The sequence below is a fragment of the Dendropsophus ebraccatus genome, chromosome 4 (assembly GCF_027789765.1).
Source record: "Dendropsophus ebraccatus isolate aDenEbr1 chromosome 4, aDenEbr1.pat, whole genome shotgun sequence".
Lineage (NCBI taxonomy): Eukaryota > Metazoa > Chordata > Amphibia > Anura > Hylidae > Dendropsophus > Dendropsophus ebraccatus.
The window spans coordinates 127420311-127442308 of record NC_091457.1 but is presented as its reverse complement, the minus strand read 5'-3'; the positions used below and the strand labels follow the sequence as shown (position 1 = coordinate 127442308).

Here is a 21998-nt window from a genome sequence, read left to right as displayed (position 1 = left end):
TGGCTGACGAAGTTGGATGCAGCTCTAGGGAGTCCAGGAAAAGATGTTTTCCATGCAGCGTTTTCTTCAGCCACCAGTAATCAATTGCTACACGCCTGGGTTCGCTCATCTCTGTCAACTATTATACAATGGCTGCCTTTATCTTCTTCAAGGTGTCTTCTCACCTCTGGCGTTCCTAACTAGAGAGGAGCAAACTTACAGTAAGTTCAGGTTAAAAAAATACCAAACCCTCGTCATTTGACTCAGGGTGTCTGGAGAAGACGGATGCAGCCCTAGGGCTGCCTGGAAAACATGGATACAGCCTATGGGTGCATCCATCTTCTCCAGCCACCAGGAGTCAAATGCTGAGCACTCTGGGTTTCGCATCTGCGAACTTACTGAAAATTCGACTTTGTCACATCAACATTTTGCCAGTGGATAGGGTAACTTACTTTATATAACCTACTATATATATTGCAAATAAGCTAAATGCAAAAAGAAAATGCAATCTCCATGTTTTACCGTTTACTAGTGCAATATTCAGTCCTCTTCCGATGTTGTTTTTCACACTACTCATAAGGCTGAAGATTGTAAGCAAAAAAGAAAAAAGAAAAGTTAGACTGTAACTGACTGAATATTACATGCAAGCTAGATTATATCTAAGTGCATATTGTTGAACAGGACATACATTTTAAAGTTCGAAGTGGTAATCCAGAATAGGAACAACAAAAAAACAGCGCCACAGATGTACACAGGTTGTATGTGGTATTGCTGCTCATTTCCATTCACTTCATTAGTGCTCATCTACATTGCCAGAAAAAGCACAGGGTTTTTTTCACACTGTGGGGGAGATTTATCAAACATGGTGTAAAGTAAAACTGGCTCAGTTGCCCCTAGCAACCAAATTAGATTCCACCTTTCATTTTGCAAAGAGTCTGTAAAGAATGAAAGGTGGAATCTGATTGGTTGCTAGGGGCAACTGAGCCAGTTTCACTTTACACCATGTTTGATAAATCTCCCCCTATGTGTTTCTAATTCTGCACAACTATTTTAAGACCTGTTATCTTATGTATACAGGAATAACTAGGTCTCTGTGTGGTGACCCAGGGGTGCAAAGTGTTGCATACAGTATGCAGAGATAGTTGTTGCCGTACCGCTGCAGGACTTGTCAGAGTGGTAGCCAGCTCTCCCGGGTACTAACACATGCCCCATAAAGGTGTTCCTATTACCCCCTTCCATAGTATGATGGTGCAAGTCAAAAGCACAAGGATTCAGGGGTAATTTCAGAGCGGGTAACTCTACTTTGTAGTCTCTTAATGGTGCACTACAGATAATTCAAAGTCCTTGTTCATAAGGTGCAAGTTCTAGCTTGAGTTGGCTTGTTGGGGTGTCCCTGTTATGATACCAAGTAGGGATGAAGTGCTTCCGGCATTCTGCTCATCAGCCTGTGGGGCTTTGAAGTGCTGCTCCTCCCCAGGTGCTGGGAAAAGATGGATCCTGTCCTGGAAAACTCCTCCCAGTTTCCCAGGACTGGATCCATCTTTTTCCCAGCACCTAGGGAGCAGCGGCACGAAGCGGAGCACACTGCAAAGCCCCCGTGGACAACACTCACTGGCCTGGGAGCAGGAACACACACTGAAACTGGAACTAAGTAAAGACTAACTGAACTAACTGAGTACGTGGCCCTCTCCACCCTTACTTGTTGTATAGACTTTTGGGCAGCTTACTATTGTTAAAGAGGAGCCTGGGGAGACAGAAAAGTACCTTTTTGCTGGAAGACCTTTACAGCTATTGGTTAGCCTGACAAATCAACTTTCAGCAGGTGGCAGACAGGAGAGCATACATGTGCTTAGTCACTTACACCATTAACCCTTTACATTACCCTTTAGCATGTGTCTACAATGATTATATATAGAGAGAGAGAGAGAGAGCGAGACCAAAATGCAGTATGACACTTTCATCCTCAGTTAAATCCCAGAAATACAGTATATACATTATCAGTGTCGACCTACATGTACCTACATACTTGGCAGTGGCAGACAGGTTCTGGTACATTGAATCTAGGATCTTCTTATGTTGCAGAGGTGCCTTGGGGGCCCCACAAATACTAGTTACTGGTACCTTTGCACTTCTTATATTTATGCCCCTACTTTAAGGCTGATGCTGGGTTTTAACCTGTTATCAATCTAACAAGATTTTAATAACTTTAAACTAGTAAGTGTAATTGTACTTACTAGATCATAACCCAGAATATCAATCAATCGGGTGGAAAAAAAGCTTTCCACATATGTCACTGTTACTATGGCAGTAATCTGGCATCATACACGTAAACACCCAAAAAACAAGATCTAAGATAGTGATCTTATGAGAAACTTCAAGTATCATGACTAAAAGGATCATTACACAGACTATGCAAACATGTTGGTGTGGTCTGACTGCTGTCAGGCTTAGTTCCATCAGAGTTGTTGGGCTGATGTCTGCCTTTTAAAGGGAATCTATCACCTAGATTTTTCTTTCTCTTTTTTCTGTTCCTAGGTGTTTCACATTGGGTTTTTTTATTTAATTTTTGGTATATTATAGGGGCTGCCATATTGCCAAAGCCCCATGGACCATAGGCACAACAGACAGGATACTGTCCTGTTCCGATGGAAAAAAAAATTCTGGTCATGCTTAGTGAGGTTATAGAGGTTATTCTACAGCTTTTGTGTTCACTTGTGTTATCTATATACTGGTGTCACTTCCGTGTATGTTGATAAGAAGGGCACCACTGGGAAATAACCTGTACCAAACGGGAAGTCTCAGCTTAAGGTGCTATTAAATAAAGTGATTATCAGCCGTATTTGTCCATTACGACCAATAATCACTTTGTGTAATAAAAGGCAATGATCAGCTGACATGCACGATGTCGACTGATCGTTGTCTTTTAACATGTTGAAAGACAAATTATTAGGATAGCAAAGATCTGCTGCCATTTCTCCGAGTAATAAGTGTGGCGGCAGCAGACCGTCACTATCTCCTATGGGCTTCCCGGACGATATTTAGTCCGGGCTCCCCGTGGCCCCACGCACTTACCTGTTCGCTGTCGGCACATGTAATAGCACCGTCAGCAAGTTGGGAATGAAGAGCAATTGAGAGCTGACCTGACAGGTCGGCACTCGCTTGCTCCTGGAGATCACCCTGTATAATAGAGGTGGTAATTTTAGGCCCAGTGGCCAGAATGAAAACTACAAGATTTCAAGATTATGTTAAAATACAGATGATAATAAAATTGAAGGGGGGGGGGGAATCTTTAAAAAAAAAGAGAGGTTTACCATACAAACTTGATTCAGACAATTGGACCCTTTACCACTTTCTTAGAACTTCGACTATCTTGAATTTATTATATTTTATTTATTTGTTTATTAATTTATAATGTATTAATTCAAAACTTCCCATTTGAACAGTTGGGCACAACAGTAAACACCTACCCTTCCTCTAGTGGTGGTTACATCCAAAATTCTAAGTTCTCCTATTTTGTGTCAGGAACCGGACAGCAAGACAACACAACACAGTGAGCCCTAAGCTCAGCCCCGCCCACTGTCCTCTACCTATTTGCCACAATCCGCCCTAAGATGGCGGCGAGCAACTGGGCGTCAGTCCCTGCACTGGCTAGGTGGGACACAAAGACAAGACAGACAGACAAAACACAATAAAGAATGGTCGACAGTCCGGGTCACAACAATCGGGCAGCAAAAGTACAAAATCACAATCCAAAGGCGAGGTCAATAAACAGGCAATATGGTCAGGGGCAGGCAGCAAGCAGGAATGGTCAGAAATACAAAGCAGAGTCAGAATCAACAGAGCAAGAATAGCAAATACAGAACCAGGCAGAGACAAGCTCAATATCCGGCAATGAGAGCACAGACTGGGTTAGTTATATAGGAGGCCAGGATTCTGGTCCAGAATGTAATTGGACCATCCCCCTGATCTCCAAGCACAGACACCTGAGAACAAGACAGATCCACTGGCAGGATGACCTGTCAGTCACAGCAGAACCCAAACACAGATTAACCATGACATGGCCAGACAGAATTCAGCAGGGGAAGTCGGGTGTGTCTCCCAACAAAGGTGAGCAAATAAACCAGTGTTCACACACTGCAAACAAAACACAGAAACAGGATACAAGAAAATCAGTGCCTTCTCGGCCGAACAGCACGAGCCGAGGGACGCAAGGAGTTCATCCCAGGCACATTCATGACATTTTGTCTATCCAGTTTCTGTCATATCCATCAGATTTCTGTAAACCAGTAAGTCCACTTCCACACAGCGATATAAATGTCAATATTTCGCATCTGTATTTAGTGGCCAAAATCAGTAGCAAGCAGATTGTTTTCAATCCACTCTTGGTTTTAGTTGCAAAACACTGAGCGAAAATACTGTGTGGGAACATAGCCTTAGGCTATGTTCACACACTGTATGGACAATGGCTGTTGTCCTACACTCAAAAACAACAACCTTTATATTGAATGTCAAACAACGCCCGTTGTCGCATTGAAAATAGAATCGGAATCAATGCACAAAGGCCAGAAATCATTGAATAACGTGAATAATTTTAACAGCCGTAGCAAACAGCAGCCGTTGTTCACTACACTGTGTGCCCAACGGCCGTTGTTTTTATAGACTTCAATGCAACCCATTTCACTATGAAAAGAATGGCCATTGTTATAATTGAAAACAATGGCCATTCTTGCTAGATTCATACAGGAGGGATCCGCAGCGGATTTGACGCTGTGAATTTGCAGCGAAATCCACTGCGGATCCTAAATTGTCAATGAGATTGCAAACTTGCAGCGGGACGACAATCTATGTAAATTCTGGCCCCCTTAACCCCCGCTGCCCAGAGCATACTTTACCTGGTCCACGCTCCGGCTGCATCCAAGGCTCCCTCCCGTAGGTCCCGCCCAGCCAATCAGTGCATGGCCCCACTGCAGTCATTGATTGGCTGAACAAGACCAAGTAAAGTATGCTCTGGGCGACGGGGAGTTAAGGGGGTCAGCATTTACACACTCGCAACTTGATGACAATTATGTAATCTTATTGAAAATGACAGTTCGGCATCCGCAGTGGATTTTGCTGTGAATACGCAGTGTGAAATCCGCTGCGGATCCGTCCTGTGTGAATCTAACCTATAGGTATATTGACATACAGCAGATTTTTTGCGAAAATTTCTCTGCCTGAAAATCCATCTCATACATTTGAATGGCGTTTATAAGGCAGCAAGCACAGGCATTTCGACCACATCTGCCACGTGTGAATATATCAATAAAGTGCAGAGAGAGTTTAATAAGCTGAAAACAATAGGAAAGCATAAGTACTGTATATACTCATGGCTGGGTAGTCCCCAGCACGGCACAGATGGCTAATCTATAGCTAGTGATTGCATTCATACGCACCTTGCATCGTGCAGCCAGGCAGGACGCATTAGGATGCAATGTGCTAATGATCTGTTTTGATTAATTTGCAGCATTAAGGCTAATCATCTTTTGTGCTAATTTTTTGGCACTTTACATTATTCCCTATGAGTCTCTTGAAATATATTTACCATATGTTTTTAGCAGTAGAAGAAATACAACAGTAACCAGTCATCTTCTGGCAGCCTACTGTTCAAGTGCCCTAAGATATCCAAATGTAATAAATACCTTTCAGTGCAATTCATTGGCTATATTCTTCCTCCCGCTATCCCTTACAGATTGGCATCCAACATCTGCTGTTTAACATGTACAGTCCTTTCCCTGGGCAAGGCACCATCACTCATAGATACAGTATAAGAGATGCCAAGGAGGTGGCAAGTAACGCAGTAAATACCTATCACCATGAGGCTAAGGGCCCTATTCCACCGGACGATTATCGTTAGCATAATCGTTAACGATTAACGATCTCAAACGACCGCTATTGCGAAAGACCTGAAAACGTTCACTCATTTCCATGGAACGATAATCGTTACTTATGATCGTAATTGCGATCGTTTCTTCTTCCGTATTTATTCGCTATTGCGTTCGTATCTATTGCGAACGACCGAACGATGTCTTATTCAATGCGAACGATTTGCGAACGTTTTGCGAACGAGCAACGATAAAAATAGGTCCAGGTCTTATAAAGCGATCAACGATTTCTCGTTCGGTCGTTAATTGTTACTGCATTTCAACCGAACGATTATCGTTTAGATTCGAACGATTTAACGATAATCTGAACGATAATCGTCCGGTGGAATAGGGCCCTAATAGTCATTCGGCTAAGTGCAGCGCTCTGGGAGACTATACGTCTGCAAATTGTTAACAGAGAACAACATTGTGCCACCCAGGTCAGTAAGGACACGCAATAAGTACCATTCAGTCAATGACATGGCATGCATGGCTGACTAGCTTTAAGGAGAACTTGTCAGGTCCCAGGTGCCTCACAGATGGACCCAAGGATGTGACAGGTGAGGAGTTCAATGTACTAATGCTGTTCTGCTTTGCTCTATGTGATGCCGCAATAACTTTGAACAGGACACGCCATGACTGGTCCCAGGGGCAGGACATGGTGGCTTCCAGTCATGCTGGATGCACTGTTCTCCTGCCCATATCACTACCATACCAGAAGCCCCGCACTGAGGATGTTACACAAGCTTGGTTTGTGGGTGGAAGGAGCACTGAGTGTGTCTGGAAGCCCTGTTTCCTCAACTGTGACTAAATACTAGTCATTGCATATGGCAGAGGAAAACAACCTCAGGACACTGATCATCTCATGTCAGTCCTGGGCCAATCAAAAGAGATACTGCTAACATAATATTATGAATTTTGTGGAAACTCATGAGACATGTGTTTCTCTTTAAGGGTATGTTCACACTGAGTAAAATCGGCGTAAATCCCGCCTCAATGTCCCACAGTGTCTCTATGGGAGGGCTTGCGCGCCTCCGCTTCCATCGCTCTCCGCGGCAGGAGCCTCGCCTCGCGAGCCCTCCCATACAAACACCATGGGACAGTGAGGCAGGTGGCATTTTCACCGATTTTACACAGTGTGAACATATCCTAAAGGGCAGGTCAAGTCTAAATTAGTCTCCTAATACATGTCAGAAAAGCACACTGGTGAACTTTGCCATTTTGGACTGATTTTCACAAAGCAAAAGTCACTAGAGAAAGCTAAGACCCCTTTAGAATCTGTGGGTTCAGAAAATGGATAGGATGTAGCCACTAGTTGAATGGTCACCCATTAATATGAATGGTCTCACCACCAGTACCCAGCAATATACATCTGGATATACAGTACATGGGTATATACTTGTGTTGCAGGCCCTGTTGGGTGCTTCCTTTGCCGTTTTTGACAAAAACACAAGGCAAAATTATGCAACATGCTCTGCTATTTTGTCCCATAAAATGCTGGGCACCATGCCAATCAGTCAATTGGGTGCTGTTCATGTCCAACCTATATTAGATCCGCAGGAGCCATTTTTTTCCACTTTTCTGCTCCATTTTCAGAAATGCTTGCACATTTGAAATATGTTTCATTTCACATTATGCTTCACTTTACACCTATTTATCATTGTGGGATAGCCCCTTTAGGTGCAAGGCACTACTTGTGTGGTTCTTTTCTGTTCAAATGGTAGGGAAAATATTTTAAAGGTTGCGAGGATGAAGAACCCTTACATAAAAATGTGCACACATGGACTTAGGCGGCTTTTTCACCAGCGTTCAGCACTTCTAATATGGCCCTCTGCCATGTACTTCCTTATTGTTTATTCACCCCTCTTATGTATACAAAATAACTGCAGATTATATACAGTACCTCATGGGCTTTTTATGTTTCCGTGTGTTAGATAGACCTGAATGACATTTGCCATCTAACCATGCTTGTTAAAATGCCTATATCATGTTGCTTGTTCTCCTTCCGTATAAGATTAAATATCGTAAAAAAAAAGCTGACAGGGATTCCAAGCGTGGTTATGCCATACATGCTACAGATGGGAACACTACGCCAAGCTCAGATAGATAACACTGTGACGTTTCTTCACAACCAACAAAGTTCTAGCTATTTTAAAGACCTTGATGTGACTGAAGTGCTCTGGCCACGCCTCTATGACACTTCAGAGCAGAAATAAAAAGCATTTGGTCTGGTGTGGCAGTGTTATTTAGTCACAGTATGACGGTATCGGTCAGGTCTGGCGAATGTTATCCAGTCACATGTAAAAAACCTAATAACCTGTAACCCCCTCTATAACATCTAACCTATTAAAGGCTGAATGGATCATATTATCTTTGGCATTAGTGGAATCAAAATTATTATTATTCCAAATGATACATACACTGGTTACCCTCATTCTCTTCCCGCATCTTACACTGAGTATAGGGCTGAACTTTCACCTAGTAATTTTCTGACCTCCAAAATGGTGGACAACAGATGTTACTACGTGTCCAGCTTGACCAATCCACTTGGAGCTTTGCCAGAATACCATTTTTGGTATATAAGTTGTCCTGGGTGTAACCATATTTGGTCATCAAAATGTATATATTCATATATACATTTAAGGGTATATAAGGCAAGGGATTTAGGTTGTTGGGGGTTGCTTCATTTTACCTATACGTGGAGCTTCCATACGGACACCATCTGAGACTCATCTACCCCAACCTCAGGAATTCACCCAAGGAGGTCCTTTGTACTTCAGGCTGATTTTGCGGCTACTACTCCTACCATCATTTTGGGACTCTAAAGACTTGCAACCTCAGAAAACATCCATGAGCCATTTGTAAGTCTCTTGCTTCATTCTTTATATGATTGCTATCCTGCTCATATGATTTTTGTACCTATTTTTGTGAAGAATTAAATCCACCATATTTTGCCCACAAGCAATTGAAATATTTATTCTGGGTATCTCTTGATATTCTCCTGTTCTTACAATCTCCTGATGACCCTGTTATAACATCACAGTATGGCGGTATTGGTCAGGTCTGGTCTGGCGGTGTTATCCAGTCACAGTTTGGCGGTATTGGTCAGGTCTGGTGTAGCGGTGTTAAATGTGAGGCCTGGAGCTATTACCTACCAATCTACCAATCCTGTGGTGAGAATTCCTTCAGACAATATGCAGACGGCTCTAATCATTGATTCAATGTGGATATTTGTTTATATTATAAGTAGTTAAAAACCATGAAAACGTGATTCAGACAATGTTTTTACATGTAGAGAAATGCATGTGGCCGAAACCACACTCCCATTTCTTCCCCAGTAGTCATGTGCTGTTACTGGGATTATTGGCCATTGGTTACCGCATGAGGGTTTGGTTTCGGCTGCATGTGGTGACGTATAGTAAATGTGGGAATGCGGCCTAAGACTGATCAGATATCAATATGATGTTCAGAAACTAAAAAATCCTGATGCTAATTGGTGAGTGAAGATGGGGAGTCTGCAGGTTTAGTGCCTAGGGCAGCAGCTGTTAATACGGCCCTGGAGGTAAGCACACCCCACATTGTTCTTGTCTAGATGCCAGAAATGCTTGGCAAAACCCGGATATGCAAATGTTTTCTTACAATCTATTCATATTAGCTGCTGTGTATAAACAGGAGCTCACCATAAGCTCACAGGAAGTCAGTGTATAGAGAGCTGATTATGATTACAGTAAAGGCAAATGATTATAATGTACCAATTACTCGCCATTGATAATCTAAGTTCACAATGGATCGCCTAGCCTTCATACAATAGTATTTGGATTTATTTACAACAGACATACTGAAAATTATAAAGAATAATGTATAACTGCTCATTAAACTGTGATGGAATATAATTTACATAAAACCGGTAGAACGAAAGCAAGTTGCGTAACTTGATTAAAAGAACATACTATGCATTATTGCCTAATAGAAACCTTTAGAAAACCTGCTAGATGAGTATTATGCAAGAGCTAATAAAGGACAAAGAGGAGAGATTACACCTGTACACTGATGCTTCATCCTGTACAAACTACAATGCAAACAGCCCTTAGTTTATAAAACAATGAAGACTTTTACATCAAGATTTACTTAAAGGGGTTGGCCACTTTACAGTAAAATAGGTCAGTACAAAGTATTACTAAGTGTACTCACTGTATATAGTGACAGCAGCTCCCTGTGTACCTCATTGAGCTAATATCAGACTCCCCTCCTCCAGGCTGGGGTGCCCTGCTCTGTTTTGTTTCAGTCCATAAAATGGCCGACATGGAGGAGCATGTGACCAGGCCCTGTCCACTGTGTCCTCCATAGACACATACAGGCTCAGTGGTGGACACTGGGGGGCGGGGCTTGGTCACATGCTCCTCCATGTAAGCAATCTTATGGACCACAGAGCAGGGCAGCCCAGCCTGAAGGAGGGGAGCCTGATTTTAGCTCTGTGAGGTACACAGGGAGCTTCTGTCAGTATATACAGTGAGTACAGTTACTAATACTGTACACTGAGCAATTTTACTATAAAGTGGCCAACCCCTTTAATGTCTATTGCCCAATTCTATTTAACCAAGTATACAAAAACTGTTTGAGGAAATGTATCACCAGAAAATGACCTATTGTTTAAATCAATTTTTTTGTTAACCCCTTCACGTACGCTATATATGTTCCTATTGTACATGGGCAGTGCAGTAGGAACATATATAGATGTTCCTGCAGTGAAGGGGCTTTAATGTGTGCGGGGGCCCCTCCAATGTGAGCAGTCCCGCACACATCAGTGTCACTGGCATCGGAGACAGGCAGCCATGGTCCCGCACCTGCCTGTCATTTAACCCTTAAACGCCTAACCCCTTAAACGCATTTAAGGAAGTCAGTGACAGGATAAGCATTTGTCACTGACTGATCGGGACCTCAGGACAGGCGGAGGAGATCTCCTTGCCTCCTTCCTGTTGGATCGGCCATCTTCTGATACAGTCTGCGCTCAGGCAGGCTCTATGAGAAGATCGACGATAGTACTGATCAATGATATGCAATGGCATAGTATTGATCAGTATATGCAATCTAATGATTGCATATTTAACAGTAAAAAAAATGTTCTATAAAATACACTACTCAAAAAAATAAAGGCAACATTTGAATAACACATGCTAGATCTGAATGAATAAAATATTCTTTTGGAATACTTTGTTCTGTACAAAGTTGAATGTGCTGACAACAAAACCACACAAAAATCATCAATGGAAATCAATCTTATTAACCCATGGAGGCCTGGATTTGGAGTCACACACAAAATTAAAGTGGAAAAACACACTACAGGCTGATCCAACTTTGATGTAATATCCTTAAAACAAGTCAAAATGAGGCTCAGTATTGTGTGTGGCCTCCATGTGCCTGTACCACCTCCCTACAATGCCAGGGCACGCTCCTGATGAGGTGGCGGATGGTCTCCTGAGGGATCTTCTTTCAGACCTGAACTAAAGCATCCGCCAACTTCTAGACAGTCTATGGTGCAACATGACGTCGGTGGATGGAGCGAGACGTGCATCATGATTTTCTCGTTTCATCATATTAATATCTGCAGGGCCAGGACAAGGAGTTTTGGTGCCCTAGACAGAGAAGGCAAATGGTGCCCCCCAGTGTATAGCCTCCACATACAGTATAGCCTTCTGGCTGCCCCACATAGTGTATAGCAGGGGTCCCTAAACTTTTTACACAGGAGGCCAGTTCACTGTCCCTCAGAGCGGTGGAGGGCTGGACTATATGCTGCAGCTATATCTGGTCCGCAGGGAGCCATTGCCGCTGGAGAATGACACTGTCTCTGCCCATGAGGAGGAGGTGGAGTGGAGGCTTATCTGTCTCTGGTCCAGGAGAGGAGCATTGGGGGTGGCTTAGGATGGTGGATATGTAGTTCTACCACAGCCTCACAGGAGCATGCTGGGAGCTGTAGTTCTACCACAGCCACAGAATCATGCTGGTAGTTGTAGTTCTACCACAGCCATACAGGATCATGCTGGGAGTTGTAGTTTTACCACAGCCACACAGGATCATGCTGGAAACAGTAGTTCTACCTAAGCCACACAGGAGCATGCTGGGAGTTTCTAGTTCTACCACAGCCACACAGGATCATGCTGGGAGTTGTAGTTCTACCAAAGCCACACAGGATCATGCCAGGAGTTGTAGTTTTACCACAGCCACTCAGGGGCATGCTAGGAGCTATAGTATTACCACATCCCCACAGGATCATGCTGGGAGTTGTAGTTCTACCACAGCCACACAGGATCATGCTGAGAGAGTTGTAGTATTACCACAGCCACACAGGAGAATGCTGTGAGCTGTAGTATTACCACAGTCACAGAGGATCATGCTGTAGTTCTACTATAGCTATACAGGATCATGCTGGGAGTAGTTCTACGTCAGGCACACAGAATCATGCTGGGAGTTGTAGTTCTACCTCAGCCACACAGGATCATGATGGAAGTTGTAGTTCTACCTCAGCCACACATGAGCACTAATATGCAAAGGTAGAGCCTGTGGAGCCTCATCAAAGAGTCTCAAAACACAGGACTAGCCAGATATCCCTCTGGGAAGGACCCAGCCAAGGGGTGGCTCCTGTAAGGAAACCACCAAAACCACCATATTAAGTGGCCCTATATGGTGGTTTTGGTGGTCTCCTTACAGGAGTCACCCCTTGGCTGGGTCTTTCCCGGAGGGATATCTGGCTAGTCCTGTGTTTTGAGACTCTTTGATGAGGCTCCACAGGCTCTTCCTTTGCATATTCATGTTTCCCAGGGGGCAATGCACCTAGGACTTCACTGCTTTGAGCGCTTTCACTAGCAGCCGGCGGTGTTGTCGTTTGGCTGGTCTCCCTGATCTGTTTCACACATGAGCACTAACACACACACACACACACTCCATTGGCACACACATTCCACTAACACACACGCTCACACACTCCATTTGCACACGCACACACACACAGATACATACATATAGATATACTCACCCACACAGCAGTAGAAGTGGAGGATGTCACTGTCTCTGAGCGGAGAATCATATGCCTCATCTGTCTCTTTCAGGAGGGAGCCGGGGCTTGGGGCATCTGTCACTTTAGTTGTCCCTGCACTTCCCCCCTCTCCTGCTTGGCTCCGGATGTCATGTGACATTGGTCAGAAGTTTATCTTCAGCTTCGGAGCCAAGCAGAAGAGAGGAGGAGAGCAGGTGCCTGCCACTGCGGGCTGGAGGTGAAAATTGCGCCCCCTGTAATTCAGCAGGAGATGGCACCCTAGGCCATCGCCTACCCTGGCCTACCATTTGTCCTGGCCCTAGATATCTGATCAGTCTTAGGCCATGTTCCCACAATTACTGTACGTCACCACATTCAGCCGAAACCAGACCCTCATGCAGTAACCAATAGGCATATGGCCAATAATCCTGGTAACGGCACATGACTACTGGCGAAGAAATGGGAGCGTGGTTTTGGCCACATTTCTCTACATGTAGGAACATTCTCTGAATCGTGTTTTTCATGGTTTTTAACTGCTTAACACAAACAAATTTCCACATTGAATCAATGATTAGAGAAGTCTGCAATATTGTCTGACGGAATTATCATCACAGGATTGGTAGGTAATAGTTTTAGGTGTCACATTTACCACCGCCACACCAGACCTGACCAATATCACCATACTGTGGGGTGCCCTGGGCCCCGGACCACGGATGCCTAGTGGTAAATAAGGCCCTGGCAATATGCTCATCATCCCAGGCAGGATTAGAATTAACCCGAAAATCCCTTTAGGGCTATGTTCTCACGTAGTACTTTTGCTCAGTATCTTGGTCAGTATTTTGCAACCAAAGCAAGGAGTGGATTGAAAACACAAAAAGGCTATGCTCACACACTAGAAATTAAGTGGAGCACAATAACAATGATGTTATTCACTTACATTTTATCCTCCAAGCAGATGGAAGGGCCGACCACATTGGCTGCTCCACTTATTACTTTAAAGGCAAAGTAATTGGGCGGGCAATCGTTTTCATTTCCACATTTTCTGTGTATTTTTTTCGAAACTGAGAGGTACAAGATAGAGGGAGTTAGACACTTGTATTGGGAAATTTGTGGATACATAATAAATATAAAACCCATAGAAGTGGCCTGAATGCATTTCCTATTTACTCCATGGATACACTACCCAAACCCACATAGTTTTTCTGACAGTGCTGATAGATGTCCATGTGGCTCGCTTTAAACTAAAGCCTGAATTGTAATCCCATCAAGAAAAACATCTAGGGGTCTGTTGGTTCCCCTAGTGTATGAATGCCTAAGGGTCTTACTCATCATTGCGGTCATCATATGCTCACTCAGGACAACCCACACAGCATGTTCAATCTGCAAACAGATATGGGAACTATCAACAAACTACCAACCATGATTTATTGACATGTACTTATCAGTTGCTGTATGGCCTGCAGGAAGTAGTGTATTCTTTTCAGTCTGACACAGTGCTCTCTGCTGCCACCTCTGTTCATGACAGGAACTGTCCAAAGCAGTAGCAAATCCCCACAGAAAACCTCTCCTGCTCTGGACAGTTCATATCACAGACAGAGGTGGCAGCAGAGAGCACTGTGTCAGACTGGAAAGAATACACCACTTCCTGCAGAACATACAGCCGCTGATGAGTACTGGAAGACGTGAGACTTTTAAATAGAAGTAAACTAAAAATCTACTCCCAAAAATAGTTGTACCCTCAAAATGTATCACCATTTAGGGTCTTAAGACCCCAAATCTATATATATACTACAAATTGATCAACACCACAATTAAGAAGAAAGACAATTCATCTTTATTGCACAAATGTAATAAAATTATTTATATAAAATCACATTTATCACTAGTTACTATACAGACAAAAGAAACAACAACCAGTGGATTTCACATGGTACTGGTAAAAAAAAAAAACAGGCTACACTAGTTATACACCAATATGCAGTGTGATATCATAGAAGAGTATTAGATTACATAGCACTCTGGCTCCATCTGCTGGCTACACACAATAATACATATAGAGTAATTAAAGGGGTACTCCGGCGGGGGGGACACTTTTTTTGATGGGACCGGGGAGGGGGTGGCTGAGGAAAAAGACGTTCACTCACCTCCCCTTCCAGAGGTGGGTCCCGCATCGCGGCGCTCCGGTCCCTGGTTCCCGGATGCTTCCTGGTGTCTGACGCCGCCCGAGACGCTACTTCTCAGGTCCAACTAAGCCACTCAGTGAAGGAGGTGGGATCCGTGTGAAGTCCGCTCAGATCCCGCCTCCTTCACTGAGTGGCTGAGAGTACCTGAGAGGTAGCGTCTCGGACGGCGTCAGACACCAGGAAGCGGCCGGGCACCGGAGCGCCGCAATGCGGGACCCGCCGCTGGAATCCTGTGACTATCTATAGCCTTAAAGGGGTCCCAGGGACACTGGTGGAGTAAGGCAACAGTGATAATGTGTTTTCCTTAAATATTTTCTCTTTTAGCTAAAAAAAATTCTGGTCTCTCTTTATCTTTTGAGGTTTTTTTTCCTGGCTTTTTTAGTGCTTCTTTTGTGTTTTTCTCCTGTCTGTGATGTTGGTGTAAAAGCTACAGATATGCATGAAGCACCTTAATTATATGCATTATTGTGTGTAGCCAGCAGATGGAGTTAGAGTACTATGTAATCTAATACTCTTCTATGTTATCACACCGCAGATTAGTGTGTAACTATTGTGGCCTGGCTTTTTTTACCAGTACCATGTGTAATCCCCTGGTTGTTGTTTCTTTGTCTGTATAGTAACCAGTGATGTAGGTGATTTTATATAAATAATTTTATGACAATTGTGCAATGAAGATGAATTGTACCTCTACTTGATTGCAGTGTTGATAAATTTGTTGGATATATAAATTACAAATCAATATAACTTTCTGACACCAGTTGATTTGAAAGATTTTTTTTTTATTGGAGTACCCCTTTAAGATGCACTTCCCCAAGTTCTGTATAGCTCCAGGAAGAATATTGGCATTATTTTAAAGCAACAAGAACTGAATAAGTAAGCAAAGTCCTAGTGCCATGTTTTACTAATAAACAAGAAAAAAGAGCTTTTAAGGCTACACACCTCATATAACAGTGCCATAGCTGATACGGGGGGCATTGCTGCTGATATTGTGGCGTTAGTTGTTATGATGGTATTATGGCTGGCACTGTTATAGTGACATTGTGAAAGTAATAACAGATGGAACCTGGTAACTATGGGTGGTCCTCCCATCCTAGGCAATTTATAGGTTTTATGGCCCTGTCAAAGCTTAAAGAAGCACTCCGCCAAAATGTTTTATTTGCTCCCTGGCTTCAGGCTGGCATGTATACATGGCTTCATTCCAGTACTTCAACACTGTTAAATCCCGCTGGTGCCCACATGACCTCTTCTCTTTCTGTTCTGCTTCGTCAGAGGCCGAACGTCAGAGTTTTCGATGCATCTCTATGAGAGCGCTCTTATAGAGATGCATTTAAGACCCTTATTTACGGTCTTTAAGAACACGAGTGAATCATGGGGGTCAGAATAGCCGCAACGTCAGTGCCAGCGGGATCTGAACTGCGTTCTAGCCCCAGAATGAAGCCGTGCCACAGAAAGGGTTCATCATGGGTGACTATATGTGCTAGCCTGCAGCCGGGGAGGCAGCCATAATGCTCTGACTGGGGCTTATCTCTCTGAGAACAAAGGTAGGGGGCAGTGATTTTCCATCATGCCCAACCCCTAGCAGAGTTCTATTCAGAAATCCCATAGGGAGTGAATAGGGTGGAGGTCGAGCACATGCACTGATGCTCACTCTGGGAAAACTCTGCTCTTGTGCTCAGTGAGGGTCCCAGCAGTGCTGTGCAGCAGTGGGGATAACTTTAAGCCTTGGGATAATACCTTTCATATAATTCTGAAGAGAAATAATGTCATACCCACCTATATCAGCTCTCCCTGACTTTTCTGCAAGAAAAAATATCACATTAATAATCTATTTATCACAGTTTAATGACAGAACTGTAGTCACTTTTAGACATACTGGGGGGATTTATCATTCTGTGTGCCAGACGTAGATTGCCAAAAGTCACAAATGTTTGTGCAAACCCCCATTTTGTGCAAATAGCCCCTACTATTGGCAGTCTGAGGGACTTTGCTGCATTAAAAACAATATATGTCTCATATATATATATCCAGTGGGTTGTTACGTAGGATATCCCCCCCCCCAAAAAAAAAAATTATGTAGTTTAAAAGAGGTGTCCCTGGAAAAAAAGAACTTGTCACTGTACTTGTCTTTCTCTGGCGGGTCTTTATGCCGTATCCGGGCTTTATTCATACCAATACGGAGCCAATACGGACATTGGTGTGGGGTAGGGACGGCGGGGGTCTCTCCCCTATCCTGAGGACAAGTTAGTTTTTCCAAGACAACCTCTTTAAGGCTATGTTCTCACATAGGGGATCATAGTGGGAAAAGGCGGCTGAGTGTAAATATATTGATAACTGCCAATAATGATCATTATTAGTGGCCGTCATTATCAATAGAAGGCCGCCTTTACCCAAAGTAGGACTCTATGTTCCCAGGACAAAGCCTTATTGTGTATTTTTATTCATATTATGTAATCAGATCAGACTTGTATCTTCAAGGAACACTTCAGGCTTTTTTTTTTTTTTTTTTTTAATGCACAGCTCTCTTAGGCTATACTCACACAAAGTATTTCTGTCAGTATTTTTAATCAAAACCAGGAATGGGTCAACAACACAGCAAATCTTTCCCTTCAAATTGTTTCCTGGCTGTTCTATCTCTACTAAGTTTCTGTATCTATCTGCTCAGCCAGTGACTGCACAGGTGTTCTGTCTTAGTCACTAATCAGATGAGTGGGCATTTCTGTGTGGGGCCATGACGTTCCAGGAATAGGAGATACAGGAGACCAGCAGTTGACTACGTTTCGGGGGCACCGGGATGGGTATCACTTTATCGTTATGTTCCCACCACCACCTGCCCTCCCTGTTTTTTTACATTTGCCTGGAGTTCACATTGACTGGGTGACTGTAATGCTGATTCTTTTTCTTTTTCTGTTGTAGATTTGCTGGTCTGCTTGGTTCACTGTCCGGTTGTATGACCCAGTTTCGCTTTAGCTTTTGGATAGATAGCCTCACTTTTGAACACTTTGGTGTAAAGAGCTTGTTTAACATGCTCGACAGTCGGTATAAGGTTTTATTAGCTGAGATGCTGTATTAATGAAAAAATATGCCGCTGTCCATTATAACAAAACATCTCCACTTTGGTCTGATGTGTCCAAAGGACATTGGCCTAGATTTATCATAGCTGAGCTGTAATTAGTTGCTGGGGGCAGTTTACACCAATTTTTTTTATTTTGGACACAAAAATTATTTGAATACCTGAGCAGGGAAAAAAAACAAACTTTATAGCTTTATAGCTTTGAAAAAAACAAAAATGTGGTTGGTCCAGTATTGAGTAGAGATGAGTGAACCAAGAGCACGCTCAGGTGTGTCTGACCCTGAATGCCGAAGTAGTTGGATACAGCCCTATGGAGTCCTGGAGAACATGGAACCAACTTGTGCAGCCACTGGTATTCAAATGCAGAGAGTTAAGGTTCGGACGAACCCGATCATGCTCTAAATTTACAATGCGCCTGGTCTGGATGTGGTTAAATAAATAATGACATGGGAGAATCTATTGTGTGTTGTTCATCTTAGGCTGAACTGACTAAATTTTAAGATCTCCCAAGGACCAGGTGTTTTTTTTAATTGTTTTATTGTCCTGAAATATAAAACCATAGAATTCCATGTACTTTCTTTTGCACATGACTATTATATATTAGCATGGAATAGCATATACTGTATTTAGGCTATTCTATAGTTCTGCTTCTCATGACTCAGGGATTACTCACCAAATAACTTGTGTAAGGAAGCTGCTTCCCAGCTTGAAGAGAAAATCCTTTCTACAAAAACCCATGTTGCTAGCAGCGTGCACACAATTACTACGATCCGTATAACCCCTGAATGCAGAAAAGACAGGATTAGGTTAAATGTTAACAATAATATTTTAGGGATGTAAATGTAGCAGCTTGCACTGAATATCACGTAAGTGGGAACTGCGTTTCATTCTGTCTCCCATCATTCTTTGTCTATCTACTGAACGCCGCTAATTGAGCACAAATAATATGTCTGTTATACAGCAGAAAAGGCCAGGCTGACAATTGTCACTATTACTGATGACGCACCAATGATGGGTGGAATATTCATCGTAGAGATTTTTTTTCTTTAGTAGCTGATCAGCTGCCCTTCATGTACAATCTACATCTAGCTTTATTTATTCATTTATATAGAATTTACCTAATTTTTATTTAGTGCACACAACTTTTTTCTTCACTTGGAAAGAGCACAGAAAGTTACTCTGCTGTCACAGCAGTGAATCATTTCCATTGACTTCTACTTGGGCAAACATTTGCACCACAAAGTTCTCACACAGGATCTCCAATGGCCACCCTTGGCTGCAGCTTTACTTGTTTACCTTTTTGTGTTTCTGAGCTCGGACAGTCAGCGGCAAACAGTCAGCCCTGGATTATCGGGAAAATGCTTTAGCACCCGGATGGGTAAAAGATGACTTTTTTCCATGTCAAAAAATACATGCAACCATTAAAACTCCATAATACAACGTACTGTATGTGAAAAACTCAGAGGGGAAGCATTCTTTGCTCTTTTTCATACTCCTGTTCACCAGTTTTGTGCCTCCAAAGAGTTAAGTGATGACATAAGGGTTCTTGCACTGCTAAATTCTCTCTTCTAGCCAGACAACTTCCCTTCTTGGGGCAGGAATAGGATTCTACATTTTATTGCCTGGAACAGTGCTGGCTAATACCTTCTCAAACTCTGTATGGTGTTGATCTCTCAACTCAGATCTGACTCTTTAGCAGCTGTTGGTTTTGTGGTCTTAGCCCGCTCAGCCAATCACTGCCTGAGGCAGGATAGAGCTGTGGCCAGTGATTGGCTGAGCGGGCTGTCTCCGCTGTGACGAATCCTCCTTGGAAGTGGGATCATATAGCTGGGGACCCGGAGACTGGTAGGAGGACACAGAGGAGTGCGTTTTTTATATACTTACAACAAAATAAAAAAACCTTTTTTACTCGAAAGCCTTGCCTGTTTTACTCTGCACCTAAGCAATGAATCTTACCTATCCACCTCATAGTTTTCCAGCCAACAGTGTAGACCAGGAATGGAGCTTCTAAGTTTCAATGACCTGTAAAAATAATCACAGTATAAATGTTGGGTCCACATAGTGTCTGGAGCTTCATGTTATGCTTCCATTTTTACCAGTCAGTCAGTGCTCTGGCAACCATAACTGGAAAGAGAGACAGAGCTGAAATCACCTTGCTTCAAAGCCGGCCATACAGATGTACAAGTTGTGTGACTGCATGGGGCTCATCGTTTGTCATGTCTGATTGCGGCACATGACCCCAAAATTGCTGCTTAGTCCTATGGAACGCCATATGCACAGGATGGAGCTACATTGCTTATTGACTGTATATTTGCATTATTTGAGCACTATGTTGTATACCATAAAGAGGAATACCCATACAGCACAGGGCACGGGCCATTTTTGAACCGTTCACTGTAAGTGTCTCCAATTATCTTTACATGTCCTTTTTTGTATTTATCATGATAAAGATATACATTTTTATAGTAAAAAAACATATTTTTTTTGCTATCAGTTTACAGTTTGTTTTTTTACTGTAAACAATAAACCAAGCATTAACTTGTGTCCGAGTTTATGTTAAAAAAAAATATACATTTTTTTAAAACTCTATTTTTGCATTTTTTTGTTAATAAAGTTGCAGACAGGACACACAAACAGGAAAAGCTGTTTGCGGCCATGTTTATTGCTCAAGATAAGATAAAATGATTTCTGCTTCCTCTTGTATAATCTATGTGTTTAGGTGTACCTGTCACTTTGTTGATGTGTCATACAGACATGCCAAAAGTTTTGATTGGTTAGGGTCTAAACACTTACACCCGACTGATCAAAACTTACACTGGGAGCCAGCCTGCAGTATGGAGAGAACACACTCATTTTAGCAATGAGTTGGAGTCTAAACACCCAAACCCCAACCTTAAGAAAAATTTTAGGTTTCAATATGTTGCATGTTTGTTTATGTTTTCCCTAAACTCATCATGCATACTTAAATTAAAAAAAAAAGTACCAAAAACACACACTAATCTACGCGTTACATTCCTAAAAAATAAAGTATGTAGGCATTAAGCTAACGAAGCGTGAGCACACAAATGTATACTCCAGGCATACAGCAAAAATGAGAAGTGAATGGGGCCTTAGACTGTTCTGTTAACAAGGGTTTGGTCGACTTGACCTAGATCATCCATCAGTATAAATGAACAATGCATTAGTAGTGTGTCATGCAGAACACCTGTCATATTCTTCAAACACTTACAAACTTGCACGAGCTGATAGCTAGCACTGCATGCAGCAAACGTGACACGGGATTATAGCTGGCAAGCTGGACTATTGGCGCTGAGTTGTGTACCTAAGGATAATTCATGTGGATCCCAGCTGTTTAATAGTCTACAAGAACAATACAAAGTCAACTCAGTAAGATTGTAAATGACCTAGTTCTTGTCCTGACTTAAAGAGACCTATGTGGACAGCTGACGGATTAACTACAGGGCCTAAGTGGCACTTGAATGGCATCCATAATAAGTGGAGTTCCTGTATGACGTACAGAGAGTGTTCATTGGGTTAGGATTCACTAGAGGTGATGACTAGAGATGAGCGAAACTTCAGTAAGGCCCCCTTTACACTTCTGGAAAATCTATCAGGAAATCCGGAAAGTTTTTATGAGTCATATGGTTCTATTGGGCATGGCCACCTTTCAGGATTTCTCCTGACGAGTGTCCATAATGGAAAATAAGCCCAGAAACTTTCCCCAGAAATAAGCCCCTATGGGGGCATCCAGAATTCAAAATATGGAGGACATAGAGAGCTCTAGCTGGGAGCTCCACTGCAGAAGGCGAGTATGTATTTTTATTTCTCCTTCATTT

The 21998-nt window shown here is 42.8% G+C and overlaps 1 protein-coding gene and 1 long non-coding RNA gene across 5 annotated transcripts in view; one reads left to right on the top strand and one right to left on the bottom strand.

Moving 5' to 3' along the window:
- FAM3D (FAM3 metabolism regulating signaling molecule D) overlaps positions 1–21998 on the bottom strand; it is a 56286-nt gene that overhangs the window by 5709 nt on the left and 28579 nt on the right. For both annotated transcript variants that reach the window (XM_069966960.1, XM_069966963.1), the window contains exons 2-6: positions 20119–20184; positions 18836–18943; positions 16866–16889; positions 13847–13970; positions 502–560 (exon numbers count right to left, since the gene is read on the bottom strand). In XM_069966960.1, the coding sequence (XP_069823061.1) occupies positions 502–560; positions 13847–13970; positions 16866–16889; positions 18836–18943; positions 20119–20131 (328 nt within the window). In that variant the 5' untranslated portion in view covers positions 20132–20184. The remainder of the gene's footprint in view (positions 1–501; positions 561–13846; positions 13971–16865; positions 16890–18835; positions 18944–20118; positions 20185–21998) is intronic.
- LOC138788748 (uncharacterized) overlaps positions 6280–21998 on the top strand; it is an 89861-nt gene continuing 74142 nt past the window's right edge. For all 3 annotated transcript variants that reach the window (XR_011362643.1, XR_011362644.1, XR_011362645.1), the window contains exon 1: positions 6280–6439. This is a non-coding gene — a long non-coding RNA (uncharacterized lncRNA). The remainder of the gene's footprint in view (positions 6440–21998) is intronic.